Source organism: Tamandua tetradactyla, chromosome 17 (assembly GCF_023851605.1).
Source record: "Tamandua tetradactyla isolate mTamTet1 chromosome 17, mTamTet1.pri, whole genome shotgun sequence".
Lineage (NCBI taxonomy): Eukaryota > Metazoa > Chordata > Mammalia > Pilosa > Myrmecophagidae > Tamandua > Tamandua tetradactyla.
In genome coordinates, this window is record NC_135343.1 from 49,615,291 (window position 1) to 49,634,014 (window position 18,724).

An 18,724-nucleotide genomic window follows, 5' to 3' on the forward strand; every position below is an offset into this window, starting at 1 on the left:
GACCACACGTCTGTAAACCATCTGGTATCTTTTCAATAAATTATTTTTCTGCTTGAGTTAACAGAATTGGTTTCTGTTGTTTGCAGCTCCTTGTCTCAGGATACTCTAATATAGGAAGGGTGCTTTTAGTGTCTGAATCACACTGTCTCAAGGACTGTCACGGACTGAATTGTGTTCCCCAAAATGTATCCTCTGGTGAATGTGATCCCATTTGGAAATAGGAGATTTGAAGATGCTATTATGATATGGCCAAACTAGATTAGGTAAGGAGAGGAAATTGGGACACAATCAGGAAGAGAGACAGACGTGATAGTGGCAGAAATTGAGTTATGCAACTATCATCAGAGGAACCCTATGGATTGGATACAGCAACCAGAAGTCAGGAGACAGGCATGGAATGGATTCTTCTCTTTAAAAGGAAGCATTGTCCAGACAATACCTTAATTTCAGACTTCGTGCCTCCAGAACAGGGAGACAATACATTTCTCTTATCTAAGCCCATTAGTCTGTGGTATGTTGCTACAGCAGTCCCAGCAAACTAAGACAGGCTGGAAAAGTGGAAATAACTTAAATGTTCAATAACAGAAAGTAATTCAAATAAAGGATGGCAATCCACCAAGGATAATACTTATATATTTTAAAAAGTGGAATATGAACTTCATATTTCATTTTTAATGTAATATGTTTATATAGCTTTTGTTATAGAGTGATATTAGGCTGACAGAAGCAGGTATGTACAAGAATTGGCTGGCATGCATTCTGGCTGGTTATCATAAAGATAATTAAATATTTTGAATACCACTTATATTTACGTTTATGATGGAGAGACATTAGGAGAAACAATACAGAAGTAAGATTGGGAGACTTGTAGAGAAGATAAGGTGGTAACTTTTTCCCACATTTGCCCTTCTATGCACCAGTGGAGAAGGCCTGCTTCCAAACTAGATAGTCATAACCCTGCAGAACTTGTGAAACTAGATAGTTATAACCCTGCAGAACTTGCATCCTATCAATACTTTCAAATTTAGATCCAGTGTCATAGTCCCAGCCCTCACTGCCCCCTCCCCACATTTCTACAGAACTCAGTGCCTCCTTCTCCTGTTCTATTTATTTAGCAGGTTATATTGTGATTGCTGGACAGTCTCTCCCCTGCACTGTGACCTCGTATTATGAGGACATTCAGACTATTCATTTCTTAAATTCCAGAACTTGGCCCGGTGCCTAGCATATAGTAGGGGAAGAATAAAAAAACTTCTTAGAGGGGAATGAATGAGTGAATGAATGAGGAAGATCTACACACTTTACTTACCTCATAACTCTTTTCTCCAAATCAATGAAAAGTTGTCTTTTCATTTTCTTCATAATATTCTTCGAGTTACAAAAGTTTTTTAATTTTGATGATGCCCATTTTATCTATTTTTTTTATTTTGTTGCTAGTGCTTTTCTGTCCTATCTAAGAAATCACTGCTAAGTCCAATGTTGTGAAGGTTTCCTCCTATATTTTCTTTTAAGACTCTTATGGTTTTATCTCTTATGTGTCGGTTCTTGATCCATTTTGATTAAGTTACTTATATATCGTATGAAGTAGGGATCTAAACTTATTTTTTTGCATGTGAACAACAGTTTTCCAAGTTGAAGAGATTAAGGCATGAATTCCCCCCCCCCCCCCCCCATTTAAGGCATTATCACTCTTGTCAAAATCAGTTGGCCAGAGACGTGTGGGTTCATTTTTGGACTGTCAAGTCTATTCCGTTGGTCTGTATGTGTATCTTTATGTTGTATCACATTTTTTTCCATTCCTGTGGTTTTGTATGTTTTGAAGTCAGGAAGATTGAGACTCCAACTTTGTTTTTTTTTTTTAAAGATTGAATTGGCTGTGCCTTAATGGTTTAAAGGCTACTTTTTGGATGGGTGGGAAAAGAACTGAATATTTTGCTAATCTGAAATCTTAGTTGTTTGATTCCTTGTTATTATAGGAGCTCTGGTTCTAATCAAGGAAACTGCAGTTAAAATAGAAGCTCCTCAAAACACAGCCCCTTTCCTAAACTGAGGTAATAGCTCATTTATTTTCAGGATGGCAAGCAAGATAGGGAGGCAGCAGAGAGTCACCCTGTTGAGGATTTGGTTTCATACCAGGATCAACAGAAAATTATGAACGACTTTAAACTGGAGCAAGGCAAGCACTAGGTATCCATTTTCCAGCCATCCTTTGGTTGTTTTGCGGAGAAGGACTGGAGGGAAGGGGGGTGGGGTGGGGGGGTAGAGCCATAGGAAGGCAGTTGCGGTGATTTTCCCTGGTCTTGAGGAGAAAGGATGGTGACCTTACAGGAGTATAAGAAAGTGTAAGGATTCGGGGGCAAGTTGGTGGTGCCAGTTGTAGTTTTAGGAACTTCATCCAGGGAGTGATATGAAGAGTCAAGGACAGTCCTGAGATTTTTGACTTAAGCAACAGAATGGATATTGAAGACATTTTTTGAGATAGTTAACACTGGGGGAGAGGTTTGGAGGCGAGCATATGTTCAGTAGGGCCATGCTAAGATTGTGGTGTGTTAATCCAGCTGGAATAACCAGTAAGTAGTTAATCCCCTTGCTCTGAGAGTTAAAGCTTTCCAATGGCCCACGACTGGATAAAATTCCAGCTTTCTTATATGAACTGACAGTTTCTCGCAGTCACTCCTACCCACAGCAGTCAAGTCCCCGATTTCAGTTCACCAGGGGGCACCGCTCTCTGCTGCCCCAGGGACTCAGTCAGCTGTTCCGCCTGATGCTTTCCCCCTCCTTTTCTGGCATGCAACAATGAGTTTTTGAGCGCTAGGTACCGAGCTACGTGCTGGGATATCAAGATGAGAACAAGGACACCTCGTTCCTACTCTCTTGCAGCTTATGGTATAATGGTGGAGAAAAACACTAATTCATTAATTACAAAAGTAAAGAAAAAATTGCAAATGACAGTGCTGCTAAGCAAAGGTCTGTAATAGGAATGAAAACCTATAATGGGTTTTGAGGTAGGGAATGCTTGCCTGAGAAAGTGAAGTCTGGGCTGGAGAGTAGAGAGCTTTGCAGCAGACTACGCGGAACTGAAGAAATAGGTATAAGGGATCATCGGCGAGGTGAAAAAGATTGGCTATTTTGTCCCATAGCAGCCGCCATCCAGCACGGGTGATTGCGACCTCGTCGTACTGATTACTGGGAGTTGTAGTCCCAACCCGCGCGAGTGGACATGGCGGCCTGCATGGTCGGGGGCTGTGGCCCTGCGATAGGCTTGTCTCGTAGCCTCCAAGTCTCCAGGGCGCTGCTCCCTGCCTGGGTCTCTGCCACCTGCCGTAAGAGGAAGAGAGCTTGCGGGCCGGGGCGCGGGAGGGGCTCGAGGGGGTCCAGAGGGGAAGAGATCGGGGGTGATCCCGGCGGACAGCGGGCTGAATTTGGGCCTAGTGCGGTCTTGAGCAATCCTGATCGCCACCATCCGTTCCCACAGGGGCCTGCGAGGGGTCATGGCGACCGCAGAGCACCGGGCCTTCGGGGCCTGACGCGTTCCAGCCGCCGCCGAAACCTGTCATTGTGGACAAGCGCCGCCCTCCGGGCCAGGAGAGGAGGTGAGGCCTGGGTGTGCAGACGAGTCCCGCTTCAAAATCATTGCGCAGTGCGCGCGTAAACAAGTATTTGTTTTAGGATCTCAGCTCCAAAGAGGGTATGTGTGTAGGATTCAGGAACCCGCGTGTGGTAAGCTCACTCCAGGCTTGTCTCCTTTCTTCTCCCGCTGCCGGCATTGAACTTTCAGTCTTATTAATCAGACCTATCAGTAGGGAGGGACTCAGATTTGAAGCGCTTTCCGATGTGCCATAATTTTCCTGTGAAAATTCTGTTTATACCTGTTTAGGTTCCAGATCGATTTGTTCTCGCAGAAAACCCTTAACCCGGAGTGGTAATGGATTGGCCAGAATGCATTGTATTTTAGGTGGGAATTCCTGGCACATGTGCTCATGTGGTAGCATGTTAGAAATCTCCACCAACCTGTGTCTGAAGTTAGCGCTTCAAAGCAGTTGTGCATAAAATCCCGGTTCATTTAAATAATTGGGGGTAATCTTGGAGCTAAATGTAAATTTAGATGAAGTGGGAAAGTGTTTCTTTATTGCGGTGTAACAATCTTTTAAAGAACCAGTTTAAAAACAACAAAAAAAGAACCAGTTATAGGGGATAAAACTTGGTGTGAGTTTAGGCTTTATGAAGGGCTCCGGATGATGTCTTTTTTGAGATTGTGTATGCCTTTTACTCAAAAGTTGTGTAACCCAAAGAAACTCACACATTTGTACAAGGAGGCATGTACAAGAATGAGCATAACAGTATTGTTTGTAACAAACAAAAATTTTAAGGCAGCCTAAATATTTCTCAGTAGGTGAATAGACAAATGTACTTATGCAATGAGATATTATACAGCAGCAAAAATGAATGGAATAGCATTAACTTTTAAATATGGATGACTTTTGCAAACATAATGTGTGAAAAAAACAATTTGCAGAAGGATTTATATAGTATGATATAAAATTTTTATGAAATTTAAAACCACTCTATACAGTAGTATATACTGCTTGGACATGCATGTATAAGTAAAATATTAAAAAAATGGGGTGATGGTTGTGGAATTTCCCCACCTTAAGCAGTCAAAACTAGCTTTACCAATAGTGGAACAAGCTGACATGTGCCTCCTGATGTGTCAGAATAAAAAATTCATATCCCCTCTTTAATATTCCTACCCAAATGTTTAACCTTAGTCTAATCATGTGGAAACATTTAAACAAATCCAGAAGCCAGGGATAGTCTGTAAGACAATAGGCCTTGACGCTTCAAAAGATGATCCCCAATACAAAGATTGGGGATAGTACTAGTTTAGGAGACTAAAGAGACTAACAATCAGAATATGTGAAGCTTGATTGTATCTTAAGATTGGCAATGAACAACTATAAAAGATTGTTTCCAGAACAATTAGATACATTTGAATATGACTTTTATATTAGATTATACTATTGAATTAAGCTGATTTTCTTTGGTGTCATAAACATACTGTGATCATGTAGGAAATGAGATAGTCCTTATTCTTAGCAGACACTTTCTAAAGTATTGAGGGATGAAATGCTTGGCTATTTGACATTTTTCAAATGGTTCAGGAAAAAAAAATATATATATATAGCGAAATGTAACAGGGTATTACTACAAATTTTTGGTAGGTGTTCTAGTTTGCTAGCTGCTGGAATGCAATATACCAGAAACAGAATGGCTTTTAAAAATGGGAATTTAATAAGTTGCTAGTTTACAGTTCTAAGGCAGAGAAAATGTCCCAGTTAAAGCAAGTCTATAGAAATGTCCAATCTGAGGCATCCAGGGAAAGATACCTTGGTTCAGGAAGGCCGATGAAGTTCAGGGTTTCTCTCTCATCTGGAAGGGTACATGGTGAACATGGTGTCATCTGCTAGCTTTTTCTCCTGGTTTCCTGTTTCATGAAGGAGGCATTTTCCTTCTTTATCTCCAAAGGTCGCTGGCTGGTGGGCTCTGTGCTTCTCGTGACTTTGTCATTCTGCTCATTCTCCAAAATGCTTCCTGTTTTATAGGACTCCAGTAAACTATTCAAGACCCACCCAAATGGGTGGAGACACACCTTCCCTAATCCAGTTTAACAACCACTCTTGATTGGGTTACATCTCCAGGGAGATGATCTAATTACATACAGTATTGAATGGGGATTATTCTGCCTTTACGAAATGGGATTTAGATTAAAACATGGCTTTTCTAGGGGACATATATCCTTTCAAACCAGCACAGTAGGTTTGACAATTTTCAAAGTTTAAAGCTGAAATAACAGAAAGAAATTTTGGGAACTTAATCATCACCACATTCAGGATGGTGATTAACTATGGGGAATAAAGGACGCACAGGGGCTTCAATTATGTTGATAATTTGTTTCTTGAGGTGGACAGTAGGGACATGAGTGTGAATTGTAATGTCATTTATACTTTTTTCTATAGTGCAAATATTTTATCATGAGTTTAAAAACAAAAGAAGCAAATAGGAAGACATTTTTAGTCAGTTTATAATTAATGATTTAAATGTATATATCTTTTCCAAAATTATTATAACATGGGCAGCTCATCATGAGGCCTGTGGTTATGGTCTCAGGCTGCGGAGTCAAATGGATATGCCTACATTTAAATTCTGATTTGACAGATTGATAGTTAACATAACAATCAGTAAAGATATTTACCTTCTCCAAGCTTCGTTTCATCATCTATAAAAAAGATAACCCACCTGGTTGTTATAAGGGTTTGATTAACGCTGCTGATGTTTAATAAAGCTTTTAAAAATGCTGGGCAAGTATTCAAGAATTTTTATCTAGTTTCATGAGCACTGATAACAAGTTTAGAAATAAGATCAACTTTTCTTATTTAGAGATGGAAGAGTAAAAAAGTTAAACAGCATATTCTTTCATTTCTTTTAAAGCAACATGTTTTCTTCTAGTGGTCTAAGTTTGTTTAAAATTTTTCCTCCCACAGGTTCTTGAGTCCTGAATTCATTCCTCCAAGGGGAAGAACAAATCCTCTGAAATTTCAATTGGAAAGAAAAGATATGTTAGAAAGGAGAAAAGTACTCCACATCCCAGAGTTCTATGTTGGTCAGTAAGAGCTGGATACTTTTATTATTAGTGGTTGGAGGGTTAGTTTTCTTGGCATAGAGAAAGTTGTTTTTCGCATATTTGGATTTTGCTTATATGAGGTACTTATTCCTAATATTATATTGAAATATTTAGGAAGTAATGAAGTTACCTAGAAATGTTGTTTGTTTTTGCATCTCATATAAAAGTTCACTTCTCTTTACTGTGTAGGAAGCATACTTCGTGTTACTACGGCTGACCTGTTTGCCAGTGGAAAAACTAGTCAGTTTCTGGGGATTTGTATCCAGAGATCAGGAAAAGGACTTGGAGCTACTTTCATCCTTAGGAATACTATTGAAGGACAAGGTGGGTTTCATTTCACTATCTGATTTTCTAGAAAGTGTTATCTTAGGATTCTTTTTGTTTCTGCGTTCTGGGATAAGACATCTGGAATTTGAAAGTGAAAGGGGGCTCTGTGGAAAGACACAGCAGTGCTCTTAGTGAGTTTGTGGTCTCAGAATGGTATGAGAGTTGAGATTACTGATTGAATACGTTTGCTTGTCTACTTTCTTTTGGCTTCCTTTGTTATGGGGATAACAGCTATTAGAAGTGAACTTGTTCCAACCATGGCAACTCAAGGGAGGAGACAAGTGACTATAAAGCCGGGTGGGATTTTCAGTTTAGGGACAAATAGCCTATGAGGACATTAAGATAATATAATGATGTCCTCTTGAGCAATTTGCTTCCAGAATGAATGCCCCCATTCTGTTTTATATTATGACACAAAGCAGCCACCACAGTCAGCACTGTTTTCTATGACATAGAAGCATTAAAAAAGATAAAATTACGTTTGCATATTGGACCTAGTAAGGCAGAGAAATAAGTGGTAGAATTCTAGAAAGATTATGAATAAAAAGGGCAGGATCAGTAAAATTTTCATACTTAAAGTCATACGCTTCATGGTCCACAACAGTGAAGTGTTAATTGTATTAGAAGAGATCGAAAGCAGTTGCTGTCTTACTTACCATGTAATGACCTGTCAGCAGGACTGGATTAAGTACAGAAATCTGTGCCTGTAATCAGGTTGTAATAGAAAGAAATGAGTATAGGTGAGTCTGACAGACTGAGTTTCTTCTTTAAAATGTAGATGATATTGTAATTCTTAACATACAAACATTCTTGTATGAAATTTTTGGAGGCTCTGTTATAGCCGAGCTGATAATGAAATGGGTTTAACAGTAAAAAAAAAAATTGTAGATGATAATTGTTTCTACTTGATCAGGTTGTTGTTAATTGAAAAATGACTGTGATATTGTACACATGAAATTTTGGGCACAGACCACACAAAAAGCATTAACTCCCTCTTGCCCTTCTCTACAACAGGTTTTGACATTTGTAATCTACTTTGTCCTTCCCCACCGATATTTCCTTTTTCAGTGGTTCCAGTGGCTTTAAATTTACCATCCATATGATAATTCCTACCTTTATATCTCCAGAACTGACTCTTCCCAAGTCCTAGATTTATACATAAAATTACCTATTTGACATCTCCACTTGGATGTCTTTTGAGCATAAGCAAGTTCAAAACAGAACTCTTTATTACTCCTCATACTGTGTTCCTCTCACAGTGGTTTTCCATTTCTATAAATGGTACCACTGCCTACCCATTTACTTAAACCAAAATCTAGGAGCTAATTTTAATTTTCTCTTTCATACACTTCTAATCAGTAAGTTTTCTTGGCTTAGCCTCCAAAATATAGCCCAATTCTGTCTTTCTCCATCTTTATTCTCTCTCATCCATGCCAGCAGCATTACCTGCCTGTGTTTTCTGCAGTATTTCTTGACTTTCATTCCTGGTCTACTGAATTACTGGGTCTATCCATATTGGCATTTTCCTGGTTTTCCCAATGTGGCAAGTTTTTTTGCATTTGCTGCTTTTTCTGCTTGGGGCATTCTTGGTCCTTTAGTTCAAATGTCATCTAGTTACTGTACTATTTAAAGTTGCCCCATTTCTAGTCACAAGTTCAATACCCTGTATTCTCTTCATTCTATGAAATTGTTGATTTGCTTGCATTGGAATGTAAGCTTTATGAGAGGAAATGGATCTTACCTGTTTTGGTTTTGGTGTAGCCCAAGCTCCTAGATCAGTGCCTAGAACATAATAGGTATACAGTAAAGGTTTGTCTTGCTTCCTGGTACCAAACATTGAACATTAATGTTGATCACATAAAATGGTATATGTAATTCTTTTGGGATTATTCCAGAAAACACTTTTGCCCTTAAGTTTTTATAGATACAGGTGATATATATTAAACTATTAATGCAGCATATTTTTTTATGCCAGGCTGCAGAATTACTTTATTCAAAAATAGAGTTGTAAATTCTTATAAAAAATCAAGTGCATAATAATAAATGAAACAAAACTATGAACAATGTATTTGTTCAGAAAATTAAATTAACACAATAAAAGGTCAAATGTTTATCTTGACCAAAACTATTTTTACTAGAAAACAGCCTTAGGTGAAGAATGGATACAAAAGACCACTATTTCCCTAAATAGCCACTTCCTTCCTACTTCTATGAGGATTAATTTAGTACTTAATGTTTATTAATTAAAACAGGGAACAGTGATCACCGATTTGCTTGACATTTTCTTCAGATGGACTGATCCTATTTTAATGTTTCATGTATTCCTTCAAAACATATCTGTCATTTCTTGTTCTTTAAAATCATTTTCAGTCTTTTATTAGTTGGAGGAAGAATTTAATATTACAAGAAAAAAAATTCCTTTTTCATTTTTCCTTTTTAATTCAATGGGCTTGTATGTTTGTAGGTTTATGAAAACCCTTTGCACCTGAAAATCAATTTTGCCAGTAATGAAATCTTTGATTAACTTTCTTTCCTTATCTTGAATATGTTTCTCTGTTTTCTTTAGGCATAACCGTTGCTATTGAAAATCTAATATTTGCCTAATAGTTTCCTATATGTCAGCTACTGTTTTTGCCTAGGTACCTGTTGCAGTTTGCTGGCTGCTGGAATGCAACACACCAGAGATGGATTGGCTTTTAATGAAAGGGGATTTATTTTGTTAGTTCTTCAAAGGAAAGGCAGCTAACTCATCTGAGGTTCTTCCTTACGTGGGAAGGCTCAGGGTACTCTGCTGGCCTTCTCTCCAGGCCTCTGGGTTCCAACAACTTTCCCTGGGGTGATTCCTTTCTGCATCTCAAAGGCCTGGGCTGAGCTGCGAGTGCTGAGATGAGGTATGCTGAGCTGCTTGGGCTGTGCTAAGTTGTGCTCTCTCATTTAAGCACCAGCCAGTTAAGTCAAACGTCATTCATTGCAGCAGATATGCCTCCTAGTTGACTGCAGATGTAATCAGCAACAGATGAGGTTCACATACCATTGGCCCATGTCTGCAGCAACAAAACTAGGTGCCTTCACCTGGCCAAGTTGACAATTGAATCTAACCACCACAGTACCAAAGGGTTTTTTTTCTTTTCCTTTAGATCCTAGTAATTTTAGTATATTATGTCTTGGAGAGACCTATAAACTAATATATATACTGTGCTGTTTGAATATGTAGTTTTTTTTCTTTTTTGGGGGGGGGCATGGGCAGGCTCTGGGAATCAAACCTAGGTCTCTGGCATGGCAGACAAGAATTCTGCCACTGAGCCACTGTTGCCTACCCTCAATATATAGTTTCATATCTTTATTTTAGGAATGTTTTCTGGAATTATGGTTTTTAGTATCTGACCTGTTCCCTTGCTCTGGTTGTCTTCTTCAAGGAGACTCATATTATCTATGGTTGGAGCTTCTTTGCCTGTCTTCAGGATGTTTTACTTTTCCTTGAATCTTTTTTTTTTACAGTTTTATTCTCACACCATACAGTTCATCCAAAGTGTACAGTCAGTGGTTCTCATGTACAATCAGTGGTTCATAGTATAATCAGAGTTTTGCATTCACTATTACAGTCAATTTGAGAATATTTTCATTGTTCCATAAAAAAAAAAAATCCCATACCTTTTGTACCACCCTAATATTGATGCTTAGCTTTGGCATAGTACCTTTGTTACAATTGATGAAAGAATATTACAGTGTTACTGTTAACCATAGTTTTTAGTTTGCATTAATTGTATTTTTTCCCACATTGCACCCTATTATTAATACCTTGTAATAGTGATGTACATTTGTTCCAGTTCATGTAAGAACTTTCTTATATTTGTACAGTTAACCACAGTTATTGTCCAACTATGTTGGACAGGTTTCACTGTTATACAGTCCCATGTTTTATCCTCTAGCTTTCTTCCTAGTGACACACACAACCCTAGACTTCCCCTTTCAACAATACTCACACTCAGCACTCTTAATTACACTTACAGTATTGTGCTACCACCACTTCTATCCATTTCCAAACATTTGCAGTCAGCCTTGTTAAAAATTCTGTATACCTTAAGCATCATCTGCCCATTCTCTACTCTCTCTCTGTCTCCTGGTAACTTATACTCGAGGTTTCAGCTCCCAGTGTTCATTACAATTAGTTCATGTTAGTGAGACCATACAGTTTTTGTCCTGTATTTTGCTCAACATAATGTCCTCAAGATTCATCCATGTTGCATGTATCAGAGGACGTCATTCCTTCTTACAGTTGCATTAATATTCCATTGTATATATATACCACAATTATTTTTTCCAATTTATTTTTCCACTCATCAGTTAATGGACACTTGGGCTGTTTATTTTGGCATCTTGGTATACCCGAAGCTGTTCCTAGCTTGCCTCAGACGGAGGGTTCAAGTGTGTTAAAAAAACCTAGGCCATTTTCTTAAAAGGTGCTTCTAAACTAAAGCTAGAACTTAAACATTTCCTTAATTCTTTTTGCATCATTAATACTGATGTTCTTAACATGGAAGATTGATTTTAATTCAGAATTAGGAAATAGAGAATATGACAGAGTGAAGAATTTACTCATTTCTCAAACTTAATACTATCATAATTAAAGCAGTATGTGATTCAGCATATTTATAAGCATTTTCTTCTTTTGACTACCATTCTCATTCAGGGTTTCTCACTTTTTATTGAAATGGATTTTAGTTTATTTTTAATTCTTTCAATACTCTTCGTCTAAAAAACTTATAAATTTAAATTGACATTTCCTTTGTGAAAAACCCTGTGCGAATTCCTTTATGGAATAATCTTAACTGGAGAATGGCATATGCAGATGTCTGGACTTAGATTGTAAGAATATATTTTCTTCTTTTTTTAAGGTGTTGAGATTTGCTTTCAACTTTATAATCCTCGAATTCAGGAGATACAAGTGGTCAAATTAGAAAAACGGCTGGATGAGAGCTTGTTATACTTACGAGATGCCCTTCCTGAATATAGCTTTTTTGATATGAATATGAAACCAGTAGCACAAGAGCCGAACCAAGAAGTTCCAGTTAATAAGGTACAGGCTGTACATTTGAAACTGGAAGTTTAAATATTAGAATGAATCTTTAATGCAACTTTAGAAAAAATTTTTTTGTCAAACAGCCTAATTGTAACTTTTCTTGTATCTTCTTTAGCTGAAAGTAAAAATGAAGCCTAAGCCCTGGTCCAAACGCTGGGAACGTCCAAAATTTAATATTAAAGGAATCAGATTTGATCTTTCTTTAACTGAAGAACAAATGAAAGAGGCTCAGAAGTGGAGTCAGCCGTGGCTTGAATTTGATATGATGAGGGAATATGATACTTCAAAAATTGAAGCAGCAATATGGGATGAAATTAAAGCATCACAAAAGTCCTGATCCTGAGAATGAATTTGATGACTTGCAGAGGATATTCTGATTCTCAGAGTATTGGTATTGAATCTAACTTAATTTCCCTTATGAAGGACATAGTTATTAAATGAAGCATTCATTATTTCAGTAGCATTTTTTTAAAAAATAAAATTAGTATTCCAATTTATTTCTTTAAAAAGAGAAATATATCACCAAATTTTCTGGATGTCTGTTTTCCTACTGAAAGCAAAACTACAACAGAAGCAAAACCATCACCAGAATGCTCTTCAGTGAGCATGCAGTCTGAGCAAGGGCAGTGGGCAGGATAATTTTTTTTTAATTGTGAAGTAAATCGTAAAAATAGAATAGTATATGATTTAAAGAATAATCAAATGAATGTTCATGCATTCACCCTTAGGTTAAGAAAGAGAACATTTACTAGGATCTAAGAAGCCTTCTGTGTGTCCTTGTTGCCTCCTTCCCCGCTCCCTGGATGTAGGCAATATCCTGACTTTGTGTTAATCATTCCCTTGCATTTCTTTTACTTTTATTGTAAGTGTATACATTCTTAAACAGTGAACTTAGTTCTGAAAAACCTGTTAACAGGCTAGAGAAGCTCGAGATTCTCCATGGAAAAATTAGAGAAGGGACAGGAAGGGGTACTGAGATGGCAATTCAGGAGTGTGACTGACCTGGGAGAGCCTTCTGCACCATGTGTGGCAGCCCTGGTTACAGAGGCCAAAGAACTGAGAGGTAGAAAGCTGGAGCCTGGCACGGAGGCGCAGAGCTGCGGAGTCTGCAGGAGTGCACAGACTGGAACATGGGACTAGGAAGTAAGCCAGGCTGTATTCCTTGGGTGTACTACCCTCACCAGTGTAGCCCCATGACTGGCAACTCACCCCATACCTCATGCACCTGAACCCTGTCACGCTCCCATTCCCCGCACTCCAGGCACCCCCACCCCACCAAGCTCCCAGTGCATGTACCTGCTCCACACCCCACCCCGAGTGCAGCCCAACCCACCTCTCCTGCACCCCTCCTGAGTACTACCTCCCCCTCCCTGTTCCCTGCAGTCTGTTGCTAGCGCTTTAAGGTTGCAGGCACTAACCTCCATACCTAGGCTACTCCCAGTCCCTGCCCATAGTGTTGCACAGCCTCACACCACCCTGAGCTCAATGCATGCATTTACAGCCCTCCCAGGCCCACGCATGCGCACAGACCCCCAATCAATGTCATTCAGCTCTGGGAACCACACTTTACAGCAGTCATAGAACCACGCATGCGCACGACCCTCAGCCTCACTTCCCAGCTCTGAGAAAGTGCTGACCTGTGCAGCTGGATCACATCTGCCCCCAATCCATGAAGCTGACCTGCTGCCACAGCTATATGCATGTGCACAAAGGGCCCTGTGCCTTAGACCAGCACACGCCAGGATTGTGCTCTCCCAGACAGGTGTACCTGCACAGCTACATCCTCCCTGGCTGCTGGGCACCCACGTCCATAAGCATCAGCGTAACATCCCCAACCTGCACCCATACCTGCCCTGAAACAAATCACTGTACTGAGTGCTCCACCCTGTGCCCTGCTCCCTGCTGTACAATCATCCCATAAACACAAGGCTTTAGAGTACTGAAAGAAATCAACTCCCATAATAAATCAGTCAAGATATTTACATGCGATGAAGACAGCATATCACTAAGCATATCACAATGCAGACAGATATAGCCCTGACTAATGACCAAATGAAAACACCAGAGGAGACACAGACATTGGGACAGCTAGTCAAGACAGCAAATGACATAAAGGAGATTAAGAAGATAGTAGACGAGCACAAAGAGGAATTTGAAAGAATAAATGGAAAAATAGTGGAAATCACAGAGATTAAAGACTGTTGACCAAATAAAAAACATACTAGAGGCACACAGCACCAGATTTGAAGAGACAGGAGAAAGAATAAGTGAAAGAGGACAAGATAATTGACTTCAAAGACTCAAAACAGCAAATAGTAAAAAAGATGGAAAAAATTAAGTGGGAACTCAAGGAAATGATAGACAAAACAAAGTGCACAAATATAAGAATCATATTCCCAGAAGGAGAAGAGAGGAGTAAAGGGCTAGGAAGAGTAGTTGAGGATATAATGGGGGAAAACTTCCCAACCCTCATAAGGGACAGACATATACAAGTCAAAGAAACCCAAAGAACTCCAAACAGAATAAATCCAAATAGGCCTTCCCCAAGGCACATACAAGCCTGTCAAATGTTGAAGAGAAGCAGAAGATCCTAAAAGTGGCAAGAGAAAAACAATCTACTACATACAAGTGAAATCAAATGAGACAGTACAGACTACTCAACTAGCACCCCGGAGGTGAGAAGAAAGTGGTATGATATATTCAAGATCCTTAAAGAGAAAGACTTACAGCCAAGAATTCTGTACCCAGCCAAGTTGTCCTTTAAAATTGAGGGAGAAATTAACGTTTTCACAGACAGAAGTCCTGAAAGAAATTGTCAACAAGAGACCAACACTACGAGAAACAGTAAAAGGAGTTCTGCCGGCTGAAAAAAAAAAAAGACAGGAGAGGGAGGTGTGGAGGAGGGCACAGAATGAGTATTACTAAGGGTAAGTTAAAGAATGCAAAGAGAAAGAGGGAAAAGAATATATAGATCTGACAAAGATAAGATGGTGGAATCAAGAAACACCTTTTCAGTAATAACTTTGAATGTTAACAGACTAAACCTATCAATTAAAAGATACAGATTGGCAGAATGGATAAGAAACATAATCCAGATATATACTGATTACAAGACTCATTTTAGACAAAAAGATACAAAAAGATTTTTCCATGCAAGTTGTAACCAAAAGAAAGCAGGAGTAGCTACACTAATCCTGGACAAAATAGACTTTAAATGTAAAGACATCATAAGAACAAAGGCTGCTACAAAAAGGAGCAGTGTTGTGAGGCATGCAATGATGCGAATGAACATGTGGGGTATTTGGTAAAACAAAATAAGCCAGAAACAAACAACAATGGTATGGTCACGTTTAGAAAATGCTTATAAGAAAACAGGGACACAGATTGTAAATTAGAGCGGACACATTAAGTCCGGAAGGGTGATTATTATTTCTGGATTTTAAGAGGCTGTTTTATATATATAACCTGATATTTAGATATAAGAATGAAGCCAAACAGGTTGGGGTTAAAGTAATTCAGAACACAGGGGTAAGGAAGACAGTGCCTATGTTTTAGACACTTACTCTTTGAGACCAATGGAAGAAAGGTTTATTTGATCTGGAACTGAAATTTTCTGTAGTGCAAATCAAATTCAACCTATCCGTAGAGCTCATTTGAACAACTGAAACACAGGAAGCACAGAATAAGAAAGAGGTCCTTTAATCCTATATAGATTATTGAAGGGCCTGGAAACATCCTAGAGTATATTAAGCTGATAATTAAAAAGTATTGGCAAAGTTCCCTGAGGGAGGGGAGAAAGACTATGGAACTATTAAACTTTACCTTCAGGGAATCCCCTGATACTGTGTCAAACTTTAGGGATACCCAAATCAATAGGCCATGCCCTCGATCATGAGGCTTACTCTTGTGAAGCTTATGTAGGTAGTGGAGAAGTTTAGACTACCTATAGGTATGCCTAATAGTTACTTCTGGAGGACCTCTGTTGTTACTCAGATGTGGCCTCAGTCTCTCTAAACCCAACTCTGAAAGTGAGATCATTGCCTTCCCCCCTACGTGGGACATGACATCCAGGGTGAAAGTCTCCCTGGTGATGTGGGAGATGACTCCCAGGGATAAATCCAGAGCTGGCACTGTGGGATCAACTATTCCATCCTGACCAAAAGGGGGAAAAGAAGTGTAATTAATTATCAGTGGCAGAGACAGCTCATATAGAGTCGCAAGGCTACTCTGGAGGTTGCTGTCATGCAAGTCCAAGTATATCTTGCTACCTATCATAATCTGGCCAACCCCCAACCAGGACCATTCCAGCCAATCCTAAAGAATGCCTAGGGCAATATATAAGATTTCACAAGGGTTCCAGGCACTGGAGTAACTTTCCAGAAACCTATAACCTTCAGATGGGTCCCTGGTCCAGATAAGTCCTGAAACCTAGCCCAGCCTCTCCAGAACATCAGATAGTTCCATCTCCCTACCGCATATTAGTGACAGACCCTTCCAATATAAAAAATTTAGAAGTGCCATAGCCCAAACAACCCCAAAGAGGTATGGAAAGATCAAAGGTAATGGTGGAATTATACAAAGAATATAGGACTTAACAAATGAATTTGAATGCTGAATCATTAAATGGATATTTCTCTTTTCGTCCCCAGTATTTTAGAGCAGCTGGAAGTAAAAACCTAAAATTGTGAAATTGTAACCCATGTCAAAGTCTGAAATATGTTCTACAACTAATTGTGGTGCTGTGCTTTGAAATTTATAGCTTTTTAAAAAATTTTTTGGCATGGGCAGGCACCAGGAATCGAACCCGGGTCTCTGGCATGACAGGCGAGAACCCTGCCTGCTGAGCCACCGCCCAATTTATAGCTTTTTGTATATGTTATTGTTCACAAAAAAAGAAAAGAAAAAAAAGTCGATTGTGATTTAAGCCCTCTAGAGCAACTAGAAGGAAAAATAGGAAAGGATCTTATGGTAGCCCATGACAAACTCTCGGATCTATCCTGTAACCATGTTTTGAAGAGTGCTTTAAAACTACTGCTTTTTTATTTCTTTGCGTTATGTGTATGTTATACTATACAATAAAAAAAGTTAAAAAAAAAAAAAAGAGTTAGAATGAGCATAGCCCAAATACCCCCTACAGAGTGTGAGAAAGATCAGAGGTGATGTCGGAGTTACTTAGAGAAAGCTGGGTTTAACAAATAAGTGCTGAATCATTTAACTGATATTTCTTATAGCTTCCAGTACCTGTTAACAGCTAGAAATAAAAACCTAATATTGTGGAATTGTAACTCATACCAAACTGTGAAATCTGTTCTGCAGCTACTTGTTGTGATGTACTTTGAAATGTATTGCTTTTAGGTATATATGTTATTTAAAGAGAAGGAATATAACAGAGAAGATAGGATTTAACAAATGAGTATGATTGCTAAATCAATATACTGACATTTCTGTCATTCTCCAGTGTCTTGGAGGCGCTAGAAGGAAAAACCTGAAATTGTGGAACTGTAACCAATACTAAACAGTGAAATCTGTTCCATAACTACTTGTTAAAATGTATGTTGAAATTTATTGCTTTTTTGTATATATTTCACAATAAAAAAAGTTAATAAACAACAAAAAATCTGTGAGCAAGTATAAGTGGGCAAATAAGTGGGCAATATTGCTGTTGTTGTATGATGGCTTTAGGGAGAACATAGTCTTTGGGCTGTAGTCTGGCTGCAGTTTCCTTTAACAACCCATGGCCAAGGTCATGAGTGCGTTCTTCAAATACGAGGCTCGCCACAGTCAGAGCGTCTGGCGATGCTATGGTCAGAGGGAGTAAAAGATTGCCGTGTTTTCTGGTTCTAAGGTCATGATGAATTAAGCTCTTAGGAAAAGGTCAAAACAACCTATTTGGGGTGATAAGAGTGTTGTTGCTCTTTGCAGCCAGGCATGGAACGGAAGCTGGGATGTAAAGACAAGCCTATAGAGACAACTTGGGGCAGTCTACCTGGGCATGATCTTCCTCAGGTTAAAAGGATACCAGCATGGGTCCTGAAGGGGGCAGTCTTCAACTTGATTCTTGAATCACACTGCTCAGATCTACCCTCTGGTGCATAGCTATCTTAGAATTTCTATATATGTCTCTTCTGTGTTGATCTGTATTTGGATTCCATGTTTTCCATTTATTGGTTACTAGCTCATCTGTTTTGGTGGAACACATCCTTCAGGAGCTTGTAGAGGAAATAAATGTGCATGAAGGTAAAATGTTTGAGACCTTGCATGTCTATCATACTTGCTACTTTAAAGTATGGAATTCTAGGTTGAAAATAATTTTCCTTTAGAATTTTGAAGGTTTTGCTCCATTATTTTGTTTCCAGTGTTAACAAATGTAAAGCTGTACTGACACCTGTTTGTATATGACTTGAGAACTTGTAGAATCTTATCACTGCCATCAGGATAACGAAATTTCACAGATGTGCTTAGATGTAGGCATTTTTTCATGGATTGAGTTGGGCATCTGTAAGCCCTTTCAGTGTAGGTACTCACATCCATCAGTTCAGGGAACGTTTTTGCGTTCATTGATAATAAAACTCTGTTTCCTTCTGGAACTAATATTTGAATATTGGATCTTTAAGACTGGATCTCTAATTTTCTTA

General features: G+C 38.8%; 2 protein-coding genes across 2 annotated transcripts in view; one reads left to right on the forward strand and one right to left on the reverse strand.

Moving 5' to 3' along the window:
- The first annotated feature begins 3,189 nt into the window (after positions 1 to 3,189).
- On the forward strand, positions 3,190 to 17,727 carry MRPL19 (mitochondrial ribosomal protein L19). Its single transcript, XM_077134695.1, has 6 exons — positions 3,190 to 3,323; positions 3,476 to 3,593; positions 6,543 to 6,661; positions 6,872 to 7,006; positions 11,905 to 12,086; positions 12,205 to 17,727. The coding sequence occupies exons 1-6, from the start codon at positions 3,221 to 3,223 to the stop codon at positions 12,424 to 12,426; spliced, it is 879 nt and encodes a 292-aa protein (XP_076990810.1). The 5' UTR covers positions 3,190 to 3,220; the 3' UTR covers positions 12,427 to 17,727.
- GCFC2 (GC-rich sequence DNA-binding factor 2) overlaps positions 6,199 to 18,724 on the reverse strand; it is a 61,641-nt gene continuing 49,115 nt past the window's right edge. Inside the window, exons 18-20 of the transcript XR_013164401.1 lie at positions 8,751 to 8,791; positions 7,666 to 7,713; positions 6,199 to 6,588 (exon numbers count right to left, since the gene is read on the reverse strand). The gene's annotated coding sequence lies outside the window, so the exon portion shown is untranslated. The remainder of the gene's footprint in view (positions 6,589 to 7,665; positions 7,714 to 8,750; positions 8,792 to 18,724) is intronic.